This window comes from Hevea brasiliensis, chromosome 9, assembly GCF_030052815.1.
Source record: "Hevea brasiliensis isolate MT/VB/25A 57/8 chromosome 9, ASM3005281v1, whole genome shotgun sequence".
Classification (NCBI taxonomy): Eukaryota; Viridiplantae; Streptophyta; class Magnoliopsida; order Malpighiales; family Euphorbiaceae; genus Hevea; species Hevea brasiliensis.
In genome coordinates, this window is record NC_079501.1 from 10,337,580 (window position 1) to 10,365,183 (window position 27,604).

General features: G+C 34.2%; 3 protein-coding genes, 1 long non-coding RNA gene, 1 other non-coding gene and 1 pseudogene across 8 annotated transcripts; 1 reads left to right on the forward strand and 5 right to left on the reverse strand.

Moving 5' to 3' along the window:
* Window positions 1-2,497: 2,497 nt before the first annotated feature.
* On the reverse strand, window positions 2,498-2,693 carry LOC131183521 (U2 spliceosomal RNA). The gene has a single exon (XR_009151571.1). It is a non-coding gene; the product is annotated as a U2 spliceosomal RNA (small nuclear RNA).
* Window positions 2,694-2,704: 11 nt separating this feature from the next.
* Window positions 2,705-6,385, forward strand: LOC110632035 (uncharacterized). 4 transcript variants are annotated; one of them, XR_009151195.1, is made up of 5 exons: window positions 2,707-3,393; window positions 3,918-3,953; window positions 4,053-4,173; window positions 4,568-5,028; window positions 5,140-6,385. It is a non-coding gene; the product is annotated as an uncharacterized LOC110632035 (long non-coding RNA). The 4 variants fall into 4 exon arrangements; XR_009151194.1 differs by having other exon boundaries at window positions 2,705-3,393; window positions 3,918-4,173; XR_009151193.1 differs by having other exon boundaries at window positions 2,710-3,953; window positions 5,140-6,384.
* Window positions 6,386-7,222: 837 nt separating this feature from the next.
* On the reverse strand, window positions 7,223-9,052 carry LOC110632036 (UDP-glycosyltransferase 74B1). The gene is made up of 2 exons (XM_021780126.2): window positions 8,299-9,052; window positions 7,223-8,176 (listed from the first exon to the last, which is right to left on the reverse strand). The coding sequence occupies exons 1-2, from the start codon at window positions 8,968-8,970 to the stop codon at window positions 7,415-7,417; spliced, it is 1,434 nt and encodes a 477-aa protein (XP_021635818.2). The 5' UTR covers window positions 8,971-9,052; the 3' UTR covers window positions 7,223-7,414.
* A 3,438-nt stretch (window positions 9,053-12,490) lies between these two features.
* LOC110632043 (snakin-2) lies at window positions 12,491-13,238 on the reverse strand. The gene is made up of 3 exons (XM_021780133.2): window positions 13,081-13,238; window positions 12,910-12,988; window positions 12,491-12,814 (listed from the first exon to the last, which is right to left on the reverse strand). The coding sequence occupies exons 1-3, from the start codon at window positions 13,132-13,134 to the stop codon at window positions 12,630-12,632; spliced, it is 318 nt and encodes a 105-aa protein (XP_021635825.2). The 5' UTR covers window positions 13,135-13,238; the 3' UTR covers window positions 12,491-12,629.
* Window positions 13,239-15,188: 1,950 nt separating this feature from the next.
* LOC110632034 (uncharacterized) lies at window positions 15,189-23,763 on the reverse strand (annotated as a pseudogene).
* A 1,281-nt stretch (window positions 23,764-25,044) lies between these two features.
* Window positions 25,045-27,271, reverse strand: LOC110632076 (IAA-amino acid hydrolase ILR1-like 2). The gene is made up of 4 exons (XM_021780188.2): window positions 26,800-27,271; window positions 26,334-26,459; window positions 25,945-26,259; window positions 25,045-25,856 (listed from the first exon to the last, which is right to left on the reverse strand). Exons 1-4 carry the CDS (start codon window positions 27,163-27,165, stop codon window positions 25,344-25,346), a joined length of 1,320 nt encoding a protein of 439 aa, XP_021635880.2. The 5' UTR covers window positions 27,166-27,271; the 3' UTR covers window positions 25,045-25,343.
* Window positions 27,272-27,604: the final 333 nt, after the last annotated feature.

Genomic DNA, 27,604 nt, shown 5'->3' on the forward strand with positions numbered 1-27,604 from the left:
ATATCTCCCAAATACTGGGAGTGGCATGGTTAACTAAATTATTTAATAAGATTCTAAACTCAAAGAAAATGCCTGATGAATGGAGGAATAGTATTTTAGTACCTATTTTTTAAAATAAGAGAGACATACAGAGTTGCTCAAACTATAGGGAAATTAAACTCATGAGCCATACTATGAAGTTGTGGGAGAGAGTTGTGGAGCATCGACTACGTCATGATACTTCTATCTCTCTTTTAATAATTAAAAATTTTTAAGTAGACTGTTATTATTTAATCTCTTCACACATTATATTATGAAACTGAAATTAAACTACTTAAATAACCTACTCTCTGAATTTTAAGGTTAGTAGTACTCGGCCTACTGATTGTCCTATTTTTTGTGGTCGACTTTATGGATTCAGCATCATCTCAATGGAATATCCCCATTCTAAGGGAGTTGTTTCCTCCAGCAGAGTGTCAAGAAATTCAAAAAATTCCTCTTGGAATAGTCCCGTAAGAACCAGGGAGAATTTGGCACTTTTCTCGCTCTGGTGTTCCTTCTGTTATATCTGTTTACTTCATGTTAAAAAAATGCGAGGCTGGCTCTTTGTTAAATGTAAATCCATCTTCATCTCATAACCGTACTTCTGCTTATTGGAAGAGTGTGTGGTCTTTGCCCCTTCCTCGCAAAATCTGTCTTTTTATTTGGAGGGCTAGCACTAACTCTTTGCCTGCAAGAGTGAAGCTTTTCAGTAGGATGTGTGTGGATTCCCCTGGTTGTTCTATTTGTATTGATAATTTGGAATCCAAAAAACATGTGCTGTTCTTTTGTCCTCGTGCCAAGGCCAGTTGGTTTGGTCCGATGCTTGGCTTTATTCCGAGAGAAAATGGGTTCAGCTCCTGGCAAAGTTTGACTGATATGTTAACTCGTGATGATTCTAGCACTCTTTGTTTAGTAGCTTTCTTATGTTGGTACATATGGAAGACTAGAAATTCTGTGATTTATGAGTCCCTTCAGCCAGACCCTCTAGTGATTTTTCTTAAGGCCCAGAATGCGGTTGGTGAGATGCAAGTTTAGCGCCTCCACAACATCATTCTTCGCCTCAGTTAGTCTTGCACAGGGCTCCTCCTGCACATTGGACTCCCCCTCCGCAGCCCTTCCTCAAAGTTAATGTGGATGCCTCCTGCCATAGTGAAACCTCTAATTCGGGGTTTGGGGTTATAGTGAGAAACCATCATGGAGCTGTGGTGAATAGGTTTGCATTCCCTGCTATGTGTTTATCTACCTTGGCTGCCGAAGGGTTGGCTTTGAGACAAGCGATGCTTTTTGCAAGTGTTAAAGGGTTTAGAGATGTTATTTTTGAATCTGACACTCGTTTTTATTGTTCAGCTGCTTTGCAACTCTGCAGATTTTATTCCCTGGGCTATTGAGATCATCATTCATGACTTGCAAAGATTGTTAGCTGATCATCCTTCTTGGTCTGTTAATTTGTTCTTGAGCTGCTAATGGGTGTGCACATTGGTTAGCCAACTCTGTTAGATTGGGTGATGTGTTTTCTGGATGGATTACAAATCCTTCAACCCAATTACAAAGATTGTTCAACTCTGATAGGATGTATTCATCCACAGTTTCTGGAATGAAGTTTCTTTTTCTTGTTAAAAAAATAAATAAATAACTTACTCTATGTTGTTGTGAAAATTAATCCTTCACTTAAAAAAATATATTATATTTATTTCATTTGAAAAAGAAAGTGAATAAATAACAATATATAGTGATGATGAAAATTTTTTATCTAAATTTAAATTATTTAAATATAACAATATTATTAAAAGTTCTGGATATTTATCATTTTCTTCAAAGTAACATCATATTCTAATATTTATATTTTATATTTTTTGAGTGATAGATAACTCAGGTCAAACCCAATGTTCAAATGAACAAATTCAGGATAATGGTTATCCTCAGCCACGGTGCCGCCAGGGGCATTGATTCTACATCATGATTAATGTTTTTTTTTTTCACGAAGATAGAAATTCAATTAAGAAAAATTACGTTAGCACTGCACTCATTACAAATTGATACTAAAGTACATAATCAAAAATAAAATTTTGATTATATAATGTCTTTTGAGCTATAGTGGATAATTCACCCGTTACAAATCGATACTGAAATATATAATAAAAAACAAAATGTGAAACATGTAATGTCTTTCGAGTTATATAATGAGTAACTTTATTACAACATTATTAAAATATGAAACAAAGTGTATAACCTTATCAAAGTATAAAACAAAGTGCTTTATTACAAATTCGCTTATCGTAAAAATAACCTTATCAAAGTACTTTGAAACAAAGTAAAGAATATGCTATATATATAAGATTATCAACGTCATCCTTTAAGGGATTAATGCCCTTCTTGAACCCTATGAAATGTGGGTTTTAAATTTCTCCAGCAACAATATTAATGCTGACATTCTGATAAACAGTTGTTCAATTAAAACACATTTGACTTAAGCTTTGGTGGGTGCGCCGGGCCCTTGCAGTAGTGCAACGCATGGGCGACGCTCGAGAACCCCAGCAGCAAGCTACCGTAATGGGCCCTCCCCATAAAAAAATTAATTTAATATCATGTGAGCCAATGGCCCACGTATCAGATATTAAACTGATAAGAACAGATACTACACTTGATCTTAGCCAAAAGGCCGAGAAAGGTATGCTTCAAACAGTTTCTGGAAGTTCCTTTTATTAGCATCTTCGTCCCTAATCTTAAGCCTCTTTCTGCGATGTGGGATAAAACAGCGGCTTTTATACGTCGTCGTTTTTTAATCAACGCTCCGTGCATAGCAACGGCGAAGCGTTTTGGCTTAAAACCCGTACCTTAAAGTCACCTTCCTATCTTCTCCGCCTAAACCTAAAAACGGAAAAGAGCAAACACTTCCACTTACAACACACTTGCTCGTCTATCGCTCTACTTCGGTGCTCCATTTCTTCAAACTCTCATCACCGCTTAACTACTCCTCTCGGGATTGAAGCACTCCTATTCATATCTCTCTAATTCTCGTCTATCCTCTTCATCTTCTCCATTTTCTTCGTCCAGAATCCGTTACCTTTGTCTCAGTCAGTCATACGGAAGAAGAAATCGGCGCTTTTCCACATTAGCTGCTGCTGTTGTTTCCGTTAAGGGGGAGCCGACACGTTCTTCGCTTATAAGATGTTTCGTGGGCTTCTCTCGGTTTGTCTGATCGGCTCTGTCGAGCTATATATCTAATCTTGGACTCGAAAGACCGCCTCTAGTTCGGGGGAGTCTCATAAAATTCACATATATCAATATGTATGTTCATTTTTCAACGAATAGCTAGCTATTTCAAAGCAAATTTAAACACGGGAGATAAATTTATGGTCTCCAGAAATGAAGGTAAGAAAAGAAAATTCGTTTTTTAGTTTCATGTCAAAAGGAACAACAAAAGAAAAAATAAACAGCAGCAAAAGGTTTACATGCTCCATTGGAAGGTTTTTTGGAATTCACATACTCGTCTTCTAACTCTCGCTATCCCAATTGTTGTTTGCGGAAAATATCATGAAACCTGTCCTTGTGTTGATAAATGAGGTGCAAGTCTTTGAGTTTGTAATTGTATGAACACCAAAGCTATGGCAAATTGAAACCACTTCTTTGAACGCTAGCTTCCGTTTAATCTACAAATAAAACGAACTTCTTGTTAATAGTTGTCCTATCTAGTCATACCCAAATGGTATCTAGTCATGCCCAAACATTCCTTAATTTGAGTATCACATCTCTCTAAACTTGTCCAGGAAACCTGTAATTTATTTTATTTCTATATTTGAAATTGCTAATGGCATTTTGCTCCTGTTTGAATCAAATTTCTATAATGTTATATTGATCTTGCATTTTGGGCTGCCTCTATACCATCAATACTCCAGGAAAGAACGTGGTAGTAGCAGCGGAGACTGGTAGTGGTAAAACTCACACCTACTTGATTTCCTTAATTGATAAGTTAAGGATTGATTCTGATCAAGGGATTCTGATTCTGATCAAGGATTGATTCCTTCCAACAGACTTTCTCTAGTTCTTTGTCCAAATGTATTGTTATGTGAACAAGTTGTTCGAATTGCTAGTGGTCTTTGTGATGATAATGGTCAACCACTTCTCAGAGTCACAGCTGTCTGTGGCCAACAGGTATTGATGCCCTCATTGTTATTATCTAATTACAAATGTGCGTCTGCATGGCATTGGTGGAAAGTTTTTCTGTTGTTTTAGTGTAAGGTTGTGAGTTATTTTTTCTGATGGATTCCTATGTTCATTTTAACGTTCTAGATATTTATTAAATCAGTTAAGAAATTTTGACTTCAGGGATGGCCAGTTAATTAACCAGATATTAAATCAGTTAATAATATTGACCCAAAAGAACAGCAATGTTGAATTTTGTGCGTGATGTGAAATATGTGGTATTTTTCTTTCCTTCACAACCTGTGTCGTTGTTGTTTTGTTGGCAAATTGAACCATGACATTGAGATTGGTTAGTTAAGAAATCATATGTTTCTGTTGAATTATTTTGTACTGTAATTGGCAGGTGTTCGATGAAGCAGACATGCTTCTCTGTGGGAGTTTCCATAATCAGGTTATCTGTCTAATAAATATGTTCCATTTTGATGAGAAGCAGTTGTCTCAAGTAAATAAATCTGCACCTGAGAATACTGCAGAGTTAGGTTCTGATTCTCCCGGAGAGTTTGGCTTGGAAGATGATGAGGAACTACAGAGTGAAACTATCTCAGAATAGGATGAAGATTTTGAAGGTGATATTGAAGCTGAGGACTTAAAAGAGGATAATGAGGCTGGGTCCATCAACAGAAAATACTGGAGGAGAGTAAGAAAAGATTATGTGTGCAGTAAACAGTACATCTTTGTCGCAGCCACCCTTCCCATTAATGGGAAAAAAATTGCTGGAGCTGTGTTGGAACGGACGTTTCCTGGTGCCATTTGGATTAGTGGAAACTATCTTCACTGTCACAACCCCAGCTGCCACATTCTATGGTGCTTGCTATTTGTTACAACTTGCCATTATTTTGGATTCTGCTGCTTGGCCTATTTCATGATAGAGCAAATTGATTTGTTGATTAACTAATTGTTTGCTTTCTCTGCCAGATTGGAACAGAAGTGGGTTGAAGTTACAGTTGATACCCTGGTGGATACACTCATAGGTGCTGTGAACCAAGTATCTAGATCTGGAGTTGGTGTTAGTCGAATTATGATTTTTGCAAACACTGTTGATGCTGTTGAAGCAGTTGCTAAAATATTGGAGAGAGCAGGGATTGAATGTTACAGTTATCATAAAGACAATTCTTTGGAGGAATATGCAAAGACATTAGTTGATTTCTGATTCAACACTAAGAATTTAACAGAAAAAATTGAGAAAAGAGAGCAAGATTTAGAGAGAAGAGGAGAAAATCATAGGAGAAGAGACTCAAGAAGATAATTCTCATTTCATAAGCTCCTCCGTGCAAACGAATGTCTTTATATTTAGCTCGTAGCTCATTGACAGCTGCTCAGCCTATAAGATTCAATTTCCTAACTACTATGACAAATTACATAACAGAATCATTCATTCATTGCCGCATATTCCTTCTTTTCAGCTTTATTTATCTTCATAACAGAATTCATCTTCTTTTCTGCTACGCTTTGTTTTACTTAAAGCCAATACTCAACGTTTTAATAATTATTGGCTTTCTCTTTATTTTTTCTATTGTAAAAAACGCCACCGTTACCGTTTTACTTTTGGCCTGTATCTATTTCCAAGAAAAAGGTAGCATTTTTTTTACACTGAAAAAATAGCACGGGAAAAAGCCAAGTTTTTGCTGGAGTTTGGAGTCTGCAGAGGGAGACTAAAAGATAATTTAGGATTTGAGAACAAAGAACAGTGCAATTGGGAGGGAGGAATTTTATTATCATAGCGAGGGATACCAATTTTTGGTGGGTAAGCCGTGTGGGAACAATAATGACTGCCGAAATTTGCGAGTCATGTCGCTAACCCACCAATGCCTTTCTTCAATATGCGATTTGCATCGACTATAGTGGAATCAGATTCACAATAGTGATGTCCACTCTTTTGAATACTTGTGATAATAGCAATTGGGAAATAGATGCAGCTGTTAGATCATTAAGAATCTTTATCCTCTTGTCCATTCTATTCAGTTCTCTCATGTGAGAGGGAAGGCAAATACAGTTGCCCATTGGGTTGCAACTCTGTGTTTCAAGAATCAAATGCCTTGTACTTGGTTAATAGATTTACCGGCTCAGTTGGGAGCCTTACGTATTTTGATGCCCAGAGGGCCATGTAATGGATTGGTTTCAATTTGCACGTCAAAACATTTGGGATAATGATGGTTGTGGAAGGTTGTTTCGTAAGGTAAATAAATTCTATAATGGGAATTTCTAATGGAAATACATTTAGATTTTACTTTCCAGTTTTGCTTGGATTGAATTTGGCAAGCTATTTATAGTTCTCTTTCTCTTTTATTTTAATGCATTAAATTAATGAATGAAGATGTAAATAAATTTTAATTTAGTATTATAATAATAATAATAATAATAAATTAACGAAGATGAATGAAAATTAAGAGTTGGTTGAGGTTTTTCATCTGAATTTCGTTCGCCTCATGAGATCAAATAGGGAGCGATTGGAGTTCGCTGATAACAATTTGGTGGTTCCCGTGCGATTTGCAAATTCTGGTATCTTTTTGCTTTCTGCATTCATTTCTCGAGAGGAATAAATAGGCCATTGCATTCATTTCTATTATCTGTTTATTTGTTTTTCCAACTGCTTTTTGTAGGATTAATTTCTTTTTTTATCATTGGACATATAATCATTTGAGCATAGTCACTATGTTTAATTTGTATGGATAAATTCATTTAACTTTTTATTATTATATTTTGATTGTACAAATTTTCTAATGTAATTTTAAACATTATAAGATTATTTTCTTAATTATCTTATATATAAAATTTTGGTTAAATCAATGGTGAGCATATTAAACCAAAGTCCAATTGGTGGTTAGCGATAATGATTGAAGTTAATTGCGTGGAGATTTTAATTGGGTAATGCAGGGAACGTGCCATAAGATAAGCCATGACTCAACAGAAGTGTTTGGCATCTGTGGGCTGTGGCTTCTGGCTTGGCTACACGGAAATATTTTCTACTTTCTCAAGCGTGTTGGCAAACAAAACAGAGTTGGTAAAAGAAAACACCTGTTACTGATCTATAAATAGATTACATTCATTGGTTACTACTGAAAAAAAAAAAAAAAAAAAAAAAAAAACCATTAACCAAGAATATGGAAAAAGAAGACAATATCAGAAGACCCACTGGTAATTTATGGAATATGCCTAATCCAGGGGAAAAGATTTGTGAAATCTGATGACTCTAACGATAGCCATTCAAAACCTTTGCCTCTTCTTTCTTATTAGCAAGTTCCAAATGCTGGACAAAATCATTGATATGCTTATCAGAGCTGCCTCCTTCACCAACTGTTTTTCTGGCCTCCTGACTCCATTTTCTCGCATTCTTCTTGATCTCATAGCTTTTGTTTCCTTCCATTACTTCCTTCAAACATCTAACCACTTCTTCTTTCCTCACAACTCCTTTCTCATCCTCCTTTGCTCTAATCCCCACCTTCCAGACATCTTCCACAAACTTGGCATTAGGAACTTGGTCAGTCCATTGTGGTATGCACACCATTGGTACACCAAGGCTCAGAGCTTCAAGGGTCGAATTCCACCCACAGTGTGTCACGAAACAGCCTATGGTTTTGTGTGCCAGCATTTCAAGCTGGTTGCACCATGTCACTATTAGACCCTTGTCATTTGTTGAGTCTACGAACCCAGTTGGAAGTTGATTCATTTCAGATTCTCTCACAACTAACAAGAAGTTTAAGTTGCTTTCTCTCAAGCCCCATGCAAGTTCTTCCATCTGTTCTACTGTTAAGGAAACCATGCTTCCTAAAGATACGTACACCACTGATTGAGGTGCCTTTGTTTCTAGCCATCTCAAACACTCTTCCCCAAGTGGATTCCATAGATTTGCTCCATATCCTTTGTCTCCTTCAATCCGGCCATCCAAGTAGGAAGATGGAACCATCGGACCGATCAACTTCGCCGGCCAAAGCTTTGATATGCCTCCTGCCTCCTGTTTGAACATACAATGAAATTTGTCAGCACTAATTGAAGTGGATCACAGTGTGTAGAGGCTAAGATTAAAGTTAAATAAAAATCTACTAAACAATGACGATGTTTAACGTATATATACACCTTGCTTTCTAACTCTTCGAAGGTGTTTGCAAAAATCCAGTCAGCCATGTGCAAGTTAGAAAACTGACTCAATTTCATAGCCAAATAAGCTGGGTAGCTCTCTGGCAACCTGAGAAAAGTTGGCAAGTCAGAATAGTATAATGGAGGCAGGCCAGGTAATAACAAAGGTTTATTATCCTCCAACTCCAGGGGCAGGGTAAGTAGCCCATAATGTATGCGACAGAAAATGCTACACACAGTAGCTGAATTAGTAAAAAATGGAGCTCCATAAATGCCATGTTGCCTGGCCACATCAAGAGCCCATGGCAGAAAAGAATCATACACAATACAATTGACAGGAACACTAGAATTCTGGAATTTTTGGATGAGCAGAGACAAAGTTCTGGAGCCATTGGCCTTGAAGGACTTGAGGTACAACTCAACGTCCTTGGCCTGAGCATAGCCAGCTTCGTCAAAGCCATCGGAAATGGGTTCAGCGGTGACATTTGGGGCACAGATGGACTTGACAGTGTAATGGGTAGTTGCTAATGTAGCCTTGAGACCTTTGGAGGCTAAACGCTTAGCGAATTGGAGAAGAGGGTTAATGTGGCCCTGGCTTGGATAAGGGAGCAGCAGGACGTGCCCTTTGAACTCTGTTCCCCTCATTTCTTTTCGGTGGCTTTTTCTGTTCATCACTCATCAAGATGCCCCTATTTATAGATCAAATCCATTTATATAACCAACGAATAATTGAAATATGCCTTGATTATTTTACAACACTTGCTTTGTTGGTTTGATATAATAATATAATTTATTATAGTTTTTTTGAAAAGACGTAATACCATTGAGCACGCAGGAAAAAAAAAATTGTATCATAATCAAACTGTCTAAGTTGGTGGGGTTTTGCTGAATTATCTATATCTATGGTTGAATTTAATTTATGATAAATGTTTAGAAAATTCGTTTTAACACAGTTTTTGATAAAAAAAGAAACACGCAAATTAACTACGTGCAGATGGGGGAAACCATCAATAGGACCCCTAACAAGGTATGAAATTAAATGAAACTATATTAGATTATTACAATAAAAAGATGGTTGGCTGTAAATTAAATTTGCCACCCCTAACGTATCATACGTCGACTGCATGCGTCACTGCTTACTCCATCTCAATGACGCAATTGTTATATACGTCGGCTTAGATAATTAAAAGCTTGCAAAATCTCAAACCTTTTCAATTTTAGATTTGGACGTTTATCCATCATTTTGCATATTCTACAATTTACATCCACAAATATTTTTCCTAATTTAATTCAAAATTAATGGCTTCCTTTGAAAAAAAAAATATTTTATAAAAAGAGAATTCAAATGTATTTTCGAAAATCATTTTGATATAATTTTTAGTTCATTTAAAATGATTTTTTGAATTAAAAATAATTAATTCTTTTAATTATTAGGTTATATGTGCATATAACAAATGAAAAAAATTTAAATTAAATTAAATTATTATATAAATTTAGTTTTCAAACAAGCGAAACAAATGATTATCAAATGAATGAATGGTCAGAATCTGATCAATTTCTATTCATGACTAAACGAGTGAATTAGAGTGTTAACACTAACTATTTTTTCCATTTAATTACTAATTATTTACATAAATTTTAATTTTTATTTAATTTAATTTTCTTAAATTTATTTTTGTATACTCATGAGTAAATATCATAGTTATTAAACTCGGATTGAATTAAACCAAAGAACTAATGAATCGGCTCTCAAATTTGTTTGAATTTATAATTAAATCAATAAAAAAGTAACTTGATATGATCCAGTCAACCTGGTTGTTGAACCGGTAAATCAGTGTGACCCCTCCGATTTAATTATTCAACTTATTTTTTTTTTTAAATATTGGTATGGAAAATTAAACTCAAAATATAAGAAATTTTTAAATTTAAAATCAATTACCACGCTTGATAATTATTATGTGTTTTTTATTTTAATATATTTATTTTATTAACATATACTTAATACTTCATAAATATTAAAAAGAAAATTATATATTTTTAAAAAAATTTTAAATATTATATTACTTGAATACTTTTATATAAAATCAGAAAATACTATTAAAATTTATGTAAATATAATTTAATAAATGTTAAAATTTTATTTTAAATAATAATAATAATAATAATTTAATTAATTAATTTTATTTATTTATATTAATATGTATTATACTTAATTTATTTTTTAATAATTTATTTGTTGAACTATTGATTCACTCACCGAGTTTTTGCCATAAAGACTCAATGGCTAATCCAGTTATTAGTTATCAGAAAATTAGTTAGTATGAAAAAAGGCAACGGTTGATTGGATGTTGATGATTTAATTAATTTGAATTAAGATTGCGTAATTGTGGTGAATGTAAAAGAAAGTGAAAGTTCGTTACGTGATATTAAAAAATAAAGTCAAAGTGTGACCACATTTTGGTTGACTTATTGATTGGGCGGCTGTAAATGAAATCATGGAGGAAGAAGGGTTCCTCATTCAAGTAATAATTTAGTGATTTAGTGTTTATTTTAGTGTAAAATGTTGAATTTAAATTTTACCTAATTTTTTTTTTTTAGAAAAATTAAAACTTAAAAAAAATATATATATTACGATTATGAGTATGTACAATTGGTCAACTCACAAATTGAGTTATTTGCATATAACGCGACCTTTCTTTCCGGGCGGTTGGCTCGTGGTCAAATTTTCTTGTGTTAGCTTGAAACGTGATCAATTTCATGTCGGCCGACTGAGATCACAACAAAATTTGGTGTGTTGGGTCTTGTACTCCGTTTGAATGGAGGAGGGCAAAGGAAAAAAAAATATATATTTTTTTTTTATTTGACTAAGAAAATTTAGAATTTTTTTTTTTTAATTAAAAGGGAAGTGTTCGAAAAATGTTAAAATTATAAATATATTCTTATATTTTTTGAAATTTCTTTCAATTTATAAACAAAATTATAAACTTATTATTTATAAAATACATTTCCTTAAATAATTTCATATTCATATCCAAACGTAAAAAGAAAAAAAGTTATATTTTATCATTATTGTCCTTTTATTTTTATTATTTTCCTTTCTTTAATCTAAACAAGTCTAAAAAAGACTGTGGGAATGTGTTTGTAGCATAAAATTATTATAAGATTTAAAATGAAAAAAATATTTCTTCCATTATTATTATTATTATTAATTTCATTTTTATTATTTTCCTCCTATCAAACACAATACAAAAAGAGAGACAGCCATAGTATTTGTGAATCAAACAATCTAAAATTTAAAATAAAAATTTATTTTCACTCGTTATTATTATCTTCTTTATTTTCTTTCTTGATTTAGAGAAAAAAAAAAGAAAGAAATTCGAATCTAAAACTTGTTTCCCTTTTAAAATTTTATCCATCCATATTTTCTTTTAAAATAAAATTATTTTCCTTCCTTGGATTTAAATATATATATATATATATATATATATATATATATATATATATATATATATATATATATATATATATATATATAATTTCTTCCTTTATTCCCTCCATTCAAACAGTGTTAAGGACTTGAGTTGTCCTCCTCAACCTCAGCTCCCCCCTCTTTGCCATCAAATTTCGACATTTTTCATATTTTTTTATCTACCCTTTAATATTTCACTTGGCAAATACACAAGCGTATGATATTTTATTCCTTTTTTCTTTTTGTTATCATTCCAAGTTCAACATATAATTAATGAAATTTTTAAATAAATGAGTTCAATTAATATATGACAAGGAAGGATGGCTAATGTTGAATATATTAGAGTTGAAAATGAAGAAAAATTTTGTGATGTGTTGATCCATAGGCCATGAAGCGAAGATCACGTCTTAGCACAAGAAGTAAAAGCCTCACGTAAAAAGTCTAAATGGGCCAAGCCCAAAAAACCATCTTATTTTTCGATGGATTAAATTCCGATAGAACTAAAACTGAGCTAAATATTATGTTGTGTGGAACTGTTTACCAGACGGCACGCGAGCAGAGAACGGTGAGGCCTGAAAAGAACTAGTCAGCGTCATTGAAGCCAAAATGGCTTTATGTAATAAGTATAATTAATGGGCTTGACACCTGCATGTAACTAGAATGAAGTTCTATGAAAATCAGAGAAAATTTCAGTTCAAAAACAGCAAGGACAACGGAGACTAATTTGCATCGAGAAGCTTCCTTACATTAACATTGCACAACAGAACATCCATAAACCCAACTGGTTATTATATAATAGCACATTAACAAAAGAGAAGTTCCTATAGTATACACTATATACGATATAGGTGCCAATGCCATTCTAAGGGCACTTAGTCTTGTTCCCATGAGTAGTCATGTCAGTGTAACATTTCCCACACAGTTCTCTATTTCCAGAGGTGCCTGGAGGCACGCACTTGCACCTAAAGCAACAGGTGCCACATGCCCTTGTGCAAACATTAGGCCTCGAGTGCAAACTACACCTCACCTTGCACAACCCTCCACAATCTGCGTACCAAAATTAACTATTATCAGTTATGGTGGTAAGATATAGATTTTTCAGCAACACAAAAACTTGAAAAAACTACGGCTTTTGGACAAACCCACGAATGGCAAGAGCCTTCTGTTAGCTCCTTTCACCAACTCGGTGCTTTGCTCTTCAATCTCGATGTCAGATGAAACCTGCAACATTTCCATGAGGGTTGTGATGAAGGTATTATTTTAGGATTAGAAGTAGTTTTCAAGAGGAGAATTTGGAGACTAGAATTCTCTACCTGGGCTATGCAGAAAAGAAGGATTGCCACCAAAAGAAGAGAGCGTAAAGCCATTTAAAAGTACTACCAGTCTGAAGGTGTTGACGTGATCTAACCAATGGGCTTTGTTAAGAGTGTGTTGGGATACTGAACACCGAGCCTGGTAGTTTATTTATAGTATAGTTGGCTCAATTACCAATTCACCCACGGGCTTTGTTTGTACTCTGGTTGCAGTACTTGTGAAGCTATATTACTTTTTTGGCCAAGGGGACACAATTTTATAATATCTTGATCACATTCTGATTCTTGTCTAAATACAAGTATAGAGATAATTCTAGTATAACATTTTTTTGAAAAATAACAAGTTATTTAATTTGCTTTAGAGCCATTCTCAACTCCCATTCTGTTTGAATCTGGTAATTATAAGAATTCAAATGCGAATTACCAGTGTTTTGGACGTACTAGATACAGGCAAATAGAGAATTATGCATGTTCCACTAAAATAGAAACTTGTTTGATTCATGAGATGAAATCAGTGTAAAAATTAAGCTGATCATGTATTTAATGAAAGCATAAGCAGGTATGACAGTGGCAAAATCCTGCAGACATCTGTTGAGTGAATTGCATACTATATATAATAGTGAGACTTAAGGTGGTAATGCATTATAATACTGTTTTGGAAGAGTAAAATTAGTATATTTATGCTTAATGGCAGACGAGGAGTTTCTGCTCACTGGCAGAAAAGACCATACAGTCGAGTAACATACAGTAGAATTTCTGCTTAATGGCAGACAAGACCATACTGCCAGCTTACCACCTTTCGAATTATTAGGCCTTGACAATAGAAATAGGCCAAATCAACCTAAAGAATTATTAATCACTATTGTTAACATGCAAATATACTCTCGTCTTCATACGGCAAAATACAACAAAAGAAACAAGGAAACGGTCAGTGTACGGAGAAAAGAAATAAATAAGGCCAAGAAAGGCCAACTCTTTGCTCTTCTATTTCTCTTGGTCTGAGTGTAGTAGGCAAGAGGATAAAATAGGTCATTCACTCGGCAAAACAAAACAGCTGTATCCCACTGTCACAATTTCCGAAGCCACCGTGCACCGCTTTAATTAAGCATGAAACGAGTTCGTTTTAATCGTGATGACAGGATGAGACAAGGAAAAAACTGGGTTGCTAACCTAAACCTACAATAATGTTGACCGAGCAGATCGATGACAGCTAAAATACAGTTGGCTAAATGATATAAGAGAGAAGATGAGATACGTCACTCACTTGACTCACGGGCATACGAGAAAGAGATTGGGATTGCACTTGCCTACCATGACACAAGCTACGAGGTGCTTACGCTTTTGCTATTGTAGTTGTTTGGTTGGAGGTAATAAACTCGACAACTTTATAGAGACCTTAATCAAACAAAGCTTTAATAATTTTGAGCTATATCCTCCCGACAATACCTCCCCTGCCACGGGCCATATGAACTAAGCAACGTCAAATTTGGGTGCGAAGGTTAAAAAAAATGAACATAAAAAAAAATCATCTTATGATTTTATGTTTTTTTTTTCAATATACATATATAATTTACTATATAAATACATACATCCAAACAATATTGAATGATATACCTATTATGCTTATACACTCACACTCAAAACTAATCAATCGTTGTGGAATAAATCTAATATTAAGATTAACTTTTTTTATTTATTAAAATATTAATAACTAAATAAATAAATTTATACAAATACTAATATTTAAATTTTATTAAATTTTAAGAATTAAATTATAATTTACTATATTTTTTTAACCACATCTAAATAATTTTCTTGACGTATAAACTTAAAATATTTTTTGTTAAAGAATTAATATGAGAATCTTAATTAAAAATTAACTAAACCATATAATATTACATCCATCCATATTTATTTATCATATTTAAATTTTTCTTATCTAAAATTATTTATGCTATTTAAAAAATCAAATAACATTAACTATCTTTTTTTTTCAATTTTACTTTTTAATCTTCAAAATAAAAAGTAATTTAATTAATTACTAATATATTTCTATAAAAATAAAGTTATGCAATCCCAAAATTCAAATGTGACAAATAAAAGACATATGGAAGTAGTAACTTTTTATAATTTACCCTAAAAAAATTGTAATAAACGTAATAAATTTAAAGGTTAAAATTAAACGCTTGAAAAATCTAATGAAAAAACAAACTCCTATCATTACATGCGTATTATATGTTAGAAACCCTTGACGCTATTAATTGCAGTGAGGAGCCATTTGCCACGAAATTTATAACCAGTTCATTGAAAATTTGTAATGGAGGGCATGATTTAGGTTAAAGCATAGGAATTATCACCTATGCATCTATTTCCGGGGAGGCATTTGGAACAGCCGGCGATCCAAGTATGAACTTCCGGTTCCCAAGACTCTGATCTCAGCAGGCATTGGGTAGAATGCCACCTAAAATAGTCAGCATGACTGGCTCTGTTACTTCAAATTAAACTAAAATCGAATTAAAATAGTAACCTATTAATACCTAAACTTATAAAAACTCATAACAAAAGCCTGAACTAAGAACTAGGTAATATAATAAGATTAAGATGTTATGCTAACAGCATAAAACATGCAGATTGAACCAAATCATACTTTTGTCAGTCATTACTATAAACAGATAGAAAGAAACAAGGAAGCTTGTACCTATTTGAACTCTATGAAGTCAGGAAAAATTTTACAGTGACACATAACTGTAAGTGGTGATCTCTCAATGTCAAAAATTCCAAATGCCTAGCTTGATGAGTTAGCTATAGCTAAAAAAATCTTTAGTGTTTTAGTTCTTACCTATACTCGCCGGAAAAGAAGTAAGCAGAAAAATATAGCTCATGCTCAAAGATATGAAAAAAACTATTTCCCTGTATAGTGAATCTAATTCTTCTAGAAAACAAAGTTCACTTCGTTCTCATTCATCTCAAATACATGATCTCTTGCGTCAGCGAGAGCACTCTGCATAGAATGAATATATTCATGAAAATGCACCACAAGTGAACAAAATAGGAAAGCAAAATTTCCATGTGATAAATAGAGAAGAGGCTAAGTATTTACCTGCCCAAATTTTGTGAGGAAGTTATTTGCAAGGTTTAAAGAGGTAATTTTCACCTCTTCATTAGCCTTGAGTGCTTGAGCAATAGCAAAAGCCCCATCATCCTGTACACAAGATCAACATGAAACAGTGCAGGATGTTTTCAGTTTGTCAACAAAGATTCAATAAAAGAACGATTCTTTACTCTTATTTCATTGAATCCTAAGTCGAGTTCAGTAAGAACTTCATTCACCACTTTCAAGCTCCGAGCCAAGCAGATTGCACCCTGCAAATATTTTATGTAAATGAGGCAGAAAAAAAATAAGATTGACTGATTAGAGTAGCCAAAACACATAAGAAGGATCTGAATTGAGAACAACTTCATCTCTAAGTCCATTTCCTCGAAAGTCTGGAATTGATATGGTATTATTGCATGTCAAAGTATCCGCAATGTACTCTGCGTCTTTTGCTCCTATCAGCAGGACATTTCCATGCCACATTATGAATAATTAAGCAAGTGATCCACAAATGTACGCATATATGTGGATTAACCTGGCACCAACCAAGCTTTAATGCTTTTATGTTTCCGTGAAACTTAAGAATTTCAGATAAAGCTTTGGCTCCATCAACTCCAATTGGATTATAGCCAACTTCCAACCGTAAGAGAGACAGACAGAAACCAGATTAAAATGGAGAAGAAAAAGGAAACAGATTAAATCGTCATAAGAAACAAAGGACTCACTGTTGAGATGACAGAGTTATCTTTCAAAACTTGAGCAATTTCACTTATCCCTTCGGCATGGATGTTATTTCCACCCAGACGAGTTGATAGAATTCATTTGTTAAACAGCTATTCAGGGAGCAATTAAAGCACATATGCAAGGGATGATAAGTACTCTCTTCTCATCAAGTCTATTATTGTCATACTCTATTTCTGCTTTACAGCATCTGCAATTTTTTCAGCACCTGATAAATATTCAGGAAAAAAATATCAACAACATGAAAGTCCAATCTAGAACCATCTTTTGGCATTAACTTGAATTAAAGGTAGCCAAGAAGCTGAATAGAGAATGCAGATAATCATTCAGTAATTTCAGCACCCAATCACCCATGTCATTCATATACACATTCATCCAAAACAGGCTCTTGCTCTTCTTTAAATATTCAGCAACGTGAAAGGCTCCCTTTGCGCTAATTGAATTGTTTCCAAGGTCTAGATGGGTAAGTTTTGCTGAAGAGCAAACATGCAAATTAGTTTTACTAAATGAAGTTTGGTGTTCTTTAAATCGATTGAATTTGGCGACTTAAACTGGTAATTGATTGAGTAATAGACACACCTTTACTGGAAGATAAACCTGACATCAAGGCACGAGCTCCTTCGTCTCTAATTGAATTCCCTTGCAAATGAAGTTCCTGAATTAAAATAACTTTACTGTGAATCCTATATCCAATCATGCCAGCATACTCAAAACCCTATGCATGTAGCATTGTTCCATCTTGGCACATAATATACAGTGACAACAACTAATATGGCGTTTGGTACAAGGTTATTTGAGGGTAATTATTACCCACATGAATTTTAATCTTTTATTAATATTATTTAAATGTTAGAAGAGAATATATTAATCTTTAACCTCCTTAACATTTAACCCCATAATAGGGGTTAAATATTAATCTTGAGGGGATTAGGTAAACAAAACTTAACAAATGGATTAACACTATATTTTATCTAAGTTTTTTTTTTAACCTCCTACCAAATATAATTAATTATTAATTTATTATAATATTTATTATTTTTTACTCCCTAAACAATTACTCTTTTAAAATTTACAAAAATAACAGTTAACCTTTAAATTTTTAATTTTATATCAAATGTTTTCTAAGTCTTAATTTCAAACTAATTAAAGTTAGCAAATAGATATTTTTTGTCATTTAGATATGTTTGAAACCAAATCATCTTGACACATAATATAAGAAACTAAAAAATAAAGTTCAATGCTTCGCAGCATTGAGATAATGGTGTCACACTCAATAGAACTTCAAATTGCTTATCAAGACTACATAAAACCTTCATATCTAACCATTGCTACGTGCCATGACTTATTGAGTCCACATAATTCATAATCAATCATCTGTCTACATAATCTATGGGTAGCTCAGAATCCATTTTAACCCATTCATACTGCTGTGGAGGAAAGAAATCTTTATGGAGGTTTGACCGACATCATTAATCCTTCAAAAACATTGACAAAGCTGGATCACATGATGCTTTCATTTTCATCAGATATCAAGCATATTCTACTGGACATATGTAACTTAGTTGGCATGTATGTTGCTGGATTTGTTTCTAAATAGATCACCATTAATTAGATTGTGTAATCTATTGCCAGATGGTCAAGCCAAACTCCATCACTCATCATCATTGGTAAAAATCTAGAAGTCATTAATCCACTTGATTTGGATCAGAGACGATTAGAAGGGAGGGAAAAAGGAAATTAAAAGGTATTGTGACGTGTCCCCGCAATCATAATTATTAAAAGCTCAAGCTGCATTAAGGTGTCAAGGAGTCTTGGAGTCTAAGCGCAAGACGCATGTGCATGATTGAACAAAATGAGGCACAAAAATAAAAAAAAAAATTAAAAAATCCATAAAAGGTAAATAAATGTAATACTTTTCCTTTTTTCCTTTGGCACATATATCTTGAAATAGGTATAGAAGCAATATATTTCAAAAAAGATGATAATAGATGATAGTGTTGAAAATGAAAATATGATAGGTTTGCGATTTTGAGTGTACTGGTTTGATGAAATTTTGATAACTAGTTAGCACCAGCAATATTAATTCTAAAAACTTCCTAGTGCGTCATTATAAAGGATTCTTATACATCAACAAATATCAAGTTTAAGTGCTAATATTTTTTACCAATGAAAGTGCTCACTAAATAAAGAAGGGATAACTTTTTAAAACTTTGTGTCTGAAATAAAGGTGCACACCTAAGCGTATAAGACGCTAAGATTTGAACCTGGTGAGCTTAAGTCAGAAATGTGCCTGAGGCGCGCCTTTAGTAACCACGCCCGTAACGACTTGTTTCCCTTAAGTCCTTTAGCCAAAGCACCGCCATAATTGCCACTTGACAGTGATTGAATGTCAGCAAGATTTTCCAAAAAAATCATAAAGAAAGTGCACCATTCAAAATATTTATCTAAAACCCAATCAATTAAATCCAAAGGTTTTTATAGATAAACTGGATATGTTAATCTGAGAACTTATACTCACTTGGGATATATACTTTGTACAGTGGCATTCTCCAAAAATGCTCCAGCAAGACTTGTAAATCCCTACTTCCATTTCCAAAAACAAATCATATAACAATATCAATTTAAAATTTTGACCTTTTAATTTAATAGGCATAGAGGGGCTTGCCAATTTAGCTATAATCTTAAGCAAATGTCGATGTATGTGCATACAGAATAATCAATTATGTTGTAGTTAAGCTCAACCACACGCAGGTTTGAATTTTTCTTCGACAAGTCTGCAATTGCCTTTGCACCCTGCACAGAAAGTGAAAAACACTTCAGGCACATGCTCACTGAATTAGAATGTACTCCTCAGGCACAAGCCAAAAGTAAGTCCACCTCATCACCCAGGTTGGCACTGTTCAGCTGGAGCTTTTGAATACCAGCATTATCCACTAATATATCACATAAACTCAGTTTAAAGCAAAAAATTAATTCACAACAGGTAAACCTGAATGCGAAAGATCAGATGAAACAATCTAAACATCGATGGAAAAGAGAAATGAAAAATTGCAATCAGGAAAGTACGCACACTGAGTTTCATCATTACTGTATTTAGATTGTTAAGTGTGAAAATGCTCAGAACTACAAGGAGCACTTTAGGTTGGTTATGCTCACCATGCTACTTCAATATTAAGGCATTATATCACAAGTCACATAGTGCCAACTACCAACAATGACAATAGTTTAGTCATGCACATGATAGAAAGGAAATCCTCATGAAAAATTTGAACCATAATTGGAAAGCAAAAATGATAAAATAAACCCAGAAGTAACTCTTACATGACATGCTCATTAATGTATAAAGATAGTGATGCGATGAAAATGCTGAGCATTTTTCACACAGCATTCTCTTTTGTTGTTAAGTCATAATATCATTATATCAAGAGTCATATTGTAGCAATGATGAAATCTGTTCAGCAATATACATGATTATGGGAAAACCTCATGAAAAAATAAATTTACCTAGAACATAGGACTGGTTACTAGATATTAGATTAGCAAAATGTTGAAAAGCTTAATCAATATTATTGACAAATCAAATAACCAGTATGGTCAATTTTCCTCAATACACCTCACCCACCCACCCCCCCCCCCCCCCCCCCTCTCCTCTCCTCTCTTCTCTTTGATAAGGAGTAGTTTGCGCATTTCAATGCAACACACACGCACACACCACACACACACACACATATATATACACACATTTCTCAACTATAATCTGGTATATATTTGGTATATATTTGCTCAAAGATCCCCTGATCCCTGTCAAGGAGTTACAAATCATGTTTATTAGTGATCCTTGTCACTTTATTGTCTTTATCAATAAATGAAAATCTTCATATGGATTTTTTGCTGGTTTTGTTGCAAAAATCCCTTATCTAAGTAATTTTCTGGCAAGGAAAAGGAAACCAACACAGAGATATCACAAAATATTTGATTTTGGCATATGTCCAAAAGTCAAAGATGACACAAATTTCAATACTAAAACCAGAGATTACAAATGGAATCTCTCTTAATTTCTTTTCTTATCACAAGGCCAGTAAATTAATCGAAAGAAAGCTTTATTTGCGTTCAATCATCAATGACCAAATTGAATTATAGCCATAAATAGGTCCAAACTAAAAGGTATTTGCAAAATTTCTGGCTATGTTACCATGGTCTGCATTGAGAGCTTTGTGCATGATAATCACCCAAAAATGCATGTCCAAGTAATCAATGCTGGATGGCCATTGTAGTTTTAAATGATTGAAATAATATTTGAAAGACCCTGAAAAAGAAGAATGATCGTATTCAACAGGAAAGTGATTCAAACTTCCACTATCAAATTATCAATTGCATGTATCCTTTGAAGAAGAATGGAACAAGCTAAATGATATAGCTTAATAACCCGAGCTAAGAAGAAAAGGAAGTTTTATCTTTACAAGTATAATTGAAATGGAAATGCAAAAGCAAAAATCAAAAGAAAACACAATCCTAAATTCAAGAAAGAAATCCAAAACACTGCAGCAATAAACATAAAAGAGCCACTAACATCTTTGTACTTCAAATCTTTAACTACTAGTCATTTGTATAAAAGTGGACATGTGCTGACAGCTGACCGTAGCTCCTTCATCTCCAATAGGGTTCCCAGACAAGTTTAAAGTCTTTAATACAATGTTTGACTGAAGAACACGATCAAAGGCTTTCATTCCTTCTGCAGTTATTCCATTTGCAGCAAAACTCACTTCCTCTAGAGTCTGAAAGCAACTAATATACATCCAGTCAATTCGTAACAAACTATTATTAAATGTACTATAAAAAATTTAAAAATTAAAAAAAAAAAACCAAATTTATAACTAAATCTATAAGAACCAAAAGGAGAGAATAATAAACCATTGAAGAAGTCTAACCTGATTGTATGCTAAGCTCTCAGCAAGGAAAAATAGTCCTTCATCTCCAAAGTTACACCCTGATAAATACTTGGAAGTTCAACATTAATATTGGAAGACAATAATTTATATTACAGTCATAAATTAGAAATATTGAACAAAATAGTGCCAACCAAACAAAAGAAAGGACTAAACATAAAAGAAAAAAAAATGCTGATTGCATTTGAAATGTCGAAGTGATGCAGAACACAGAGACTTGGATTATGCTCTATTATCAATGATGGGCCTTTGGACATTCAAAGACTGTGGTGTGAATTAGCATTGTCTTCATTAGTTTTGTCAGTCCAATTTATTTGAAAGTTTTCAGCTTCATAATTATTAAGTGTAATTATGTTTTAGGCTTTTCAGATTGTTCTATAAAATTTCATCAAAGGGACCAATTCATTATGTGCTTTAAAGATTTTTCAGAAGCTCTGTAGCTGTCTTTGGGATTATCATTTACAATTTTAACTCCAAACATGACATCAAGAAGACAGTGGAGGTAATATATAACAAATACTAGGCATGACAGAGAAGACAGTTTCTAAAAAAATTCATTATTTGATTGCAAGCAAATCTGCACAAAATTTGGATCTGATTTTCCATTTGCATCTTATCCATCATATGTTTAAAGCTCTAAGCCTAGCTAGCAACAATGGAGAATCAAAGCCCACATATTGCTTCCTGATAGACGGTACCTTTCAAACTACTGACACAGTGCCAGGTCATTTCCATTCAATTTAAACCCTAACCCTTTTTCACAGAATATCATACTAGTGTCGAATCAATTATTATCCTCAAAAATCCCTGAAAACCCTGACAAAGTCCATTCATTGCTCATCAGCTTAGGATATTAATCAAACTCAAAATGGTTAAAAAAAATGCAATAAAATATTTGAAACGTTCCATTTACAAGAGAATATTAAAGAATAATACAGCAGAAGACAGTGCAAACATTTAGAAAATGAAATTCCATCCTGAAGCCTTCAGTGAAACATGCTACATAAACCTTACTGTTGTTGCTCAAATCAATCTAGCAAGCATACCTGACATGTCAACAATGCTGAATGACCTAATTTCCTTGGCAAATTCATTGGGCTTTTGCTTGGACTCTCTGCCAATCTTTCCAGTGAGACCAGGAAATAAATTCGTGCCAGCAGCAAAAGACCAATTCATTTCTTTTACAGGAGCAGGAGATTTATTTTCCAACAATGTTGGCCTTTTTGGCTTTCTCATCATATTTTCTCCACCAATTTCCACAAAACTGTCAGCTGCAGACATAAATTAGTACATCCTTGGAGAAACAAAAGGGCTAAATTGGCCAGTGTCCAGTGTCCACTGTTGCAATCCCATATTCAGTGATCATAGGCTAAATACTAGAATGATTATCATCACTCAAGAATAATCATATCAATACAAATGAATTAAATAAGTGTATCATTATAATAGTGTTCACTTAAATCATGGAGGCAATGCTTCATAGTGACCTGTAAAGTTTCCATACCGAAAGTAACGGCGATAAAAGCGCCAACGGGCACGACAAAGGACGCAATCTTCTGGACCGGAGCAATAGGAAATACATTCTCTCCCTGAGACTGTCTGTACACTATTCGGCCACTGGACGGCCGCCTTGCACCACCGTCTGCCGCCCTCACAACCAAAGTCCTGAACCTGAAACATGTTCGGCCCACTAGTAAAGGACGATGCAGTGTTAGGGAAGGAAAAAAGCACACCGTGAGCACGAAAGCGCGAGATGTAGCAGCCAAAGGCTTCGTATTGTAGGCTAAGTGAAATCTTCAAGAAACAAAGGATTGTTAGTCAGAAGAGAAGAGAGAGATGAGGACGACAAATACATTTTACCTTTGGTTGAACGTAGAGAGAGAGAACGGAAGCGGAGCCCATAGGCGTAAGTTGAGTTTAGATGTGCATAGGAAGTGCAAATTCTCATGCGGAGACTACGGAGGGATGATAAAGCGGCGAGTCTCAGGGTATGTTCTGAAATCACTAGACTTGGCGGTTTTATCTAATTGGGCTTTGTTTGGGCCGACGGATCGAAATAATCTTTGCGGCCTTACTATGTAATCTCAACTGGGGCCAATATAAAATATTCTCTAACCCAAATGATTATTGGGCTTTCTTTGGTTACTTACCGAGAGATATCTTGCATTAATTCATTATATTATATTTTATTAAAGTTAAAAATAAGTACATAATGATGATATGGTGTAAGGACAATATAGAGAATTAAATGACTCGATCAATCACTATGACTAACTGGAATGTTTGTAGTACAAATTTATATTCTATCGTTCACATTCTTTCTTGGAAATTAAGGATGATAATTAAATTAGCATCAACAATAGATAATAACGATATTTAAAGGCTTGTACTACAACTTGTACCACCTTGACCATAACGAGCCACAGGAGAGGCCAGCCGGCCAACGCATATCAAGCATATGCTTAGCAATCATCAGTCAACTGCCACTGCTATATAATTCAACTGCACGATATAACATCACCATCTCACATTATATTCATCTGTATGCCCAATTCTCTAATTAAAATCTGATCAATATATATAAGTTTTGGGATGGCTACAAGGATGCTCGCTGCCTGTTTTGCTGTGTTGGTTATGGTTGCTGCTGGCCATGACCACACGCCTGGCATGGAAATGTCCCCGGCTCCTGCCCCAAATTCAAGCACTATTGTGTCTCCATCAATGGTGATTGGATTCTTTGTTTTCGTTATTTCCCTTCTTGTTGTTAGAGAACGGGTGTGAGCTAGCTAGCTCCATTTTCCATGGCTGTACACCTTGATTGTATATTTAATTTGTTGCCTATTAAGGTTTGCTCTGGTTTGAGTTGCGTCTCACTCGTATCCTGATCTTTTTCTGTCATTAATCTTCTATGATTAGTAAATGTGTTATCATATTTTTATTAATAAAAATTTGCATGATTATTCTCTAAAATATGTCATTTTTGTCAAGTTTTTGATATGTTAGATTTGTGATTATGGTCGTTATGATGGCAATTAATAAACATGACTAAAATGAGATAAACCTAGACCACTCGCCATTAAATTGATATATGTGACAAACAATTAAATTTTATGTCAATGAAAGAATGTTTGCAATCAATCACGGACACACAAATGATATCACATTAATTTCGGAATTGACAAGGAGAAAAAAATAATAGCATTCTCTTGAATTAAATTGACAATTTTTCATTTACCTTCAATGCAAGAGGTAAAAAAGTGACACAAAAAGGTTGAACAATAAAGTAATTTTTCTTTGCTCTAACTTTGTTTCCCCAATTATATATCTACAAAGTCTGTAAAATGTAAAGACCCTTCCCCCCACCACCACCCCCAACCCCACATGAAGATAAATGAATTGTGCGTCTTCTAAACAGATTACAGCAATCAAAATCTAAAATAATTTAGCAACAATAAATCAAAATTTGTAACCTTGATTCGTAATCAGAAGGAACTCAAATTTGTTGTTGAATTTGAAAGGTAAGAATACGCAAAGGCTGCATGTATGGCTGCTCCAATGGGAAACACATCCTCATCCACGGTAAAATAAGGGCTATGTGGAGGGTGTATGCATCCAAGTTTCTCATTTCTTATGCCTAAAAGCCAGAAGGATCCAGGTACTTTTTCCTGGTAGAAAGCAAAATCTTCGCTCCCCATGAAGGTAGGTGCTAGTTGAGTGTTCTCTTCTCCTACTTGTTCAATTGAAACACGCCGTGCATGTTCATAGATTTTAGCATCGTTTATGGTTGGAGGAATTGTGGGGTTTTCATTTCCAGTGAAATCAATCTCAGAAGAGCACCTATGCACAGCTGCTTGCCCTTTAATTACCTCTTCTATTCTTTCTTTCAGTGCATGGAAATTCTTCTTGCTGAAAGCCCTGAAAGTTCCGCCTATTGTGGCTGAGTCCGGTATCACATTAAATGCAGATCCTCCATGGATCGTGGCCACAGAAACCACCTGGAAATGCAAGGATTTAGAATCTGGCTAATTTAGAGAATTAGAACTTGAATTCTATCATATATATATAACTGATATATTATGGTACCTGAGAATCTAGAGGATCTGTCTCCCTTGAAACTATTTGTTGCAAGCTAATTACTGAAGCTGAAGCCGCCAAGATTGGATCAATAGATTGCTGAGGATTGGCTGCGTGACCCCCTTTGCCACTTATCTTTGCTTTGAAGCTCCCACAGCCAGCAAGGAATTCTTCAGGCCGAGAAGCAACAACTCCGGTGGGATACCTTTGAGCCAAGTGCAACCCAAAAATGGCCTCCACATTATCAAGCACCCCTTCTTCAATCATGCCTTTTGCACCTTGCCCTTGTTCCTCCGCTGGTTGAAATACAAGTATAACAGTTCCCTGCATTTAGAGTCACTGCTTCAGTACTCATCAAGTCTATTGAGATCAGCACCTAATGAAATGCACACTCGTACCTGCAACACATGTCTCAGTTCTTGCAGGATCTTTGCAGCACCAAGAAGCATCGCAACATGCCCATCATGACCACAGGCATGCATTTTCCCATCTACTTTGCTCTTGTACTCCCATTCAGTCAATTCCTATAGGCAACAAGTATAATCCTAGTCAATAACTTCTAATTAATTTCCTTGCCGGTTATAGCATTTGAAAATTTCTTTTAATCAAATCGAGTGAACAACATTATTTGTTCTTCCTCTAATATACTCTGCTGCAGCAGGTGTTACAATAAAGAATTGCCAAGTAGTGTTCCAAATGTGAACAAAGAATTCTTCTTGCATGCCTTTCACAAATTATAATCTAACATATGAAGGTAAACGAAACAAATCAGCACCAAAACCAAAGTGGGTCTTTTTATATATGCATCTTAAATCTCCCTCCCAACTCATACATAATTTGTTCATAAAACAGAATTGAACTGACCTGAATAGGCAAAGCATCCATATCAGCTCTCAAAGCGACAAAAGGGGGCAAACCAGACCCAATTGCAGCCACGACACCGGTTCTTGCGACGGGCCATTGATAGGAAATACCAAGCTGATCAAGTTCTTGCCGAATAAGCTTACTGGTCTCGAATTCTTGAAATGCAAGTTCAGGGTTCTGGTGAATTTTTCTCCTGATATTCTTCATCCAATTCAATGTGTCTTGATCATTAGCAAGCTCAAAAATCCGGTCTTTAATGGAAGCATATTTAAGAGAATTCAAGGAGTTATCATTCGGAGAATGGAAAGAAAACGAAAAGCGTATGGCTATGGAGATTAGGAGAAAGCGAAAGAAGAAAGGGGCCATATGGCTTGTTCAAAGTTCAAAGTCGTTGGTTGGATTAATTTTATGAATGCCCATGCGTCCATCCGCCGATCCACTCGATATTTATATACGCCTATCCATCTTCTAAATTTTGTCACGTTTTTTTTTTTTTTTTTTTTTTATTTTGACACTTTGCTGTTGTGGGTTTTGAAAATTATACTACTACCTTTTTAAAAATAAAAAAAATTTAAAAAAAAAATCTATTTATATATATATATAAAATATTAGGCAAAATTTTCTTCGTATTACCAAGTAACAAATTTTTTATTGGCGTTATCTGTGACACTTGCTTATTGTTTTACAATTATAATAATAATTATTTTTATATTCATTATTTAATTTTCTTTATTTTTTCTTTTAAATATCATTATTATCTCAATTTTCATAATTAAATAATTATTTTTTTAACAATTATTTATCA

Excerpts from the sequence above, each read along its gene's own strand:
- LOC110632036 (XM_021780126.2), bottom strand. The coding sequence starts at position 8,970 with ATGAACAGAAAAAGCCACCGAAAAGAAATGAGGGGAACAGAGTTCAAA. Across the intron at positions 8,177-8,298 it reads TCGAAGAGTTAGAAAGCAAG|GAGGCAGGAGGCATATCAAA; the intron begins GTGTATATATAC and ends ATGTTCAAACAG.
- LOC110632043 (XM_021780133.2), bottom strand. The coding sequence starts at position 13,134 with ATGGCTTTACGCTCTCTTCTTTTGGTGGCAATCCTTCTTTTCTGCATA. Across the intron at positions 12,989-13,080 it reads TTCTTTTCTGCATAGCCCAG|GTTTCATCTGACATCGAGAT; the intron begins GTAGAGAATTCT and ends GAAATGTTGCAG. Across the intron at positions 12,815-12,909 it reads AAGGCTCTTGCCATTCGTGG|ATTGTGGAGGGTTGTGCAAG; the intron begins GTTTGTCCAAAA and ends TTTGGTACGCAG.
- LOC110632076 (XM_021780188.2), bottom strand. The coding sequence starts at position 27,165 with ATGGCCCCTTTCTTCTTTCGCTTTCTCCTAATCTCCATAGCCATACGC. Across the intron at positions 26,260-26,333 it reads AACTGAGACATGTGTTGCAG|GGAACTGTTATACTTGTATT; the intron begins GTACGAGTGTGC and ends CTCTAAATGCAG. Across the intron at positions 25,857-25,944 it reads CAGATCCTCTAGATTCTCAG|GTGGTTTCTGTGGCCACGAT; the intron begins GTACCATAATAT and ends TTGCATTTCCAG.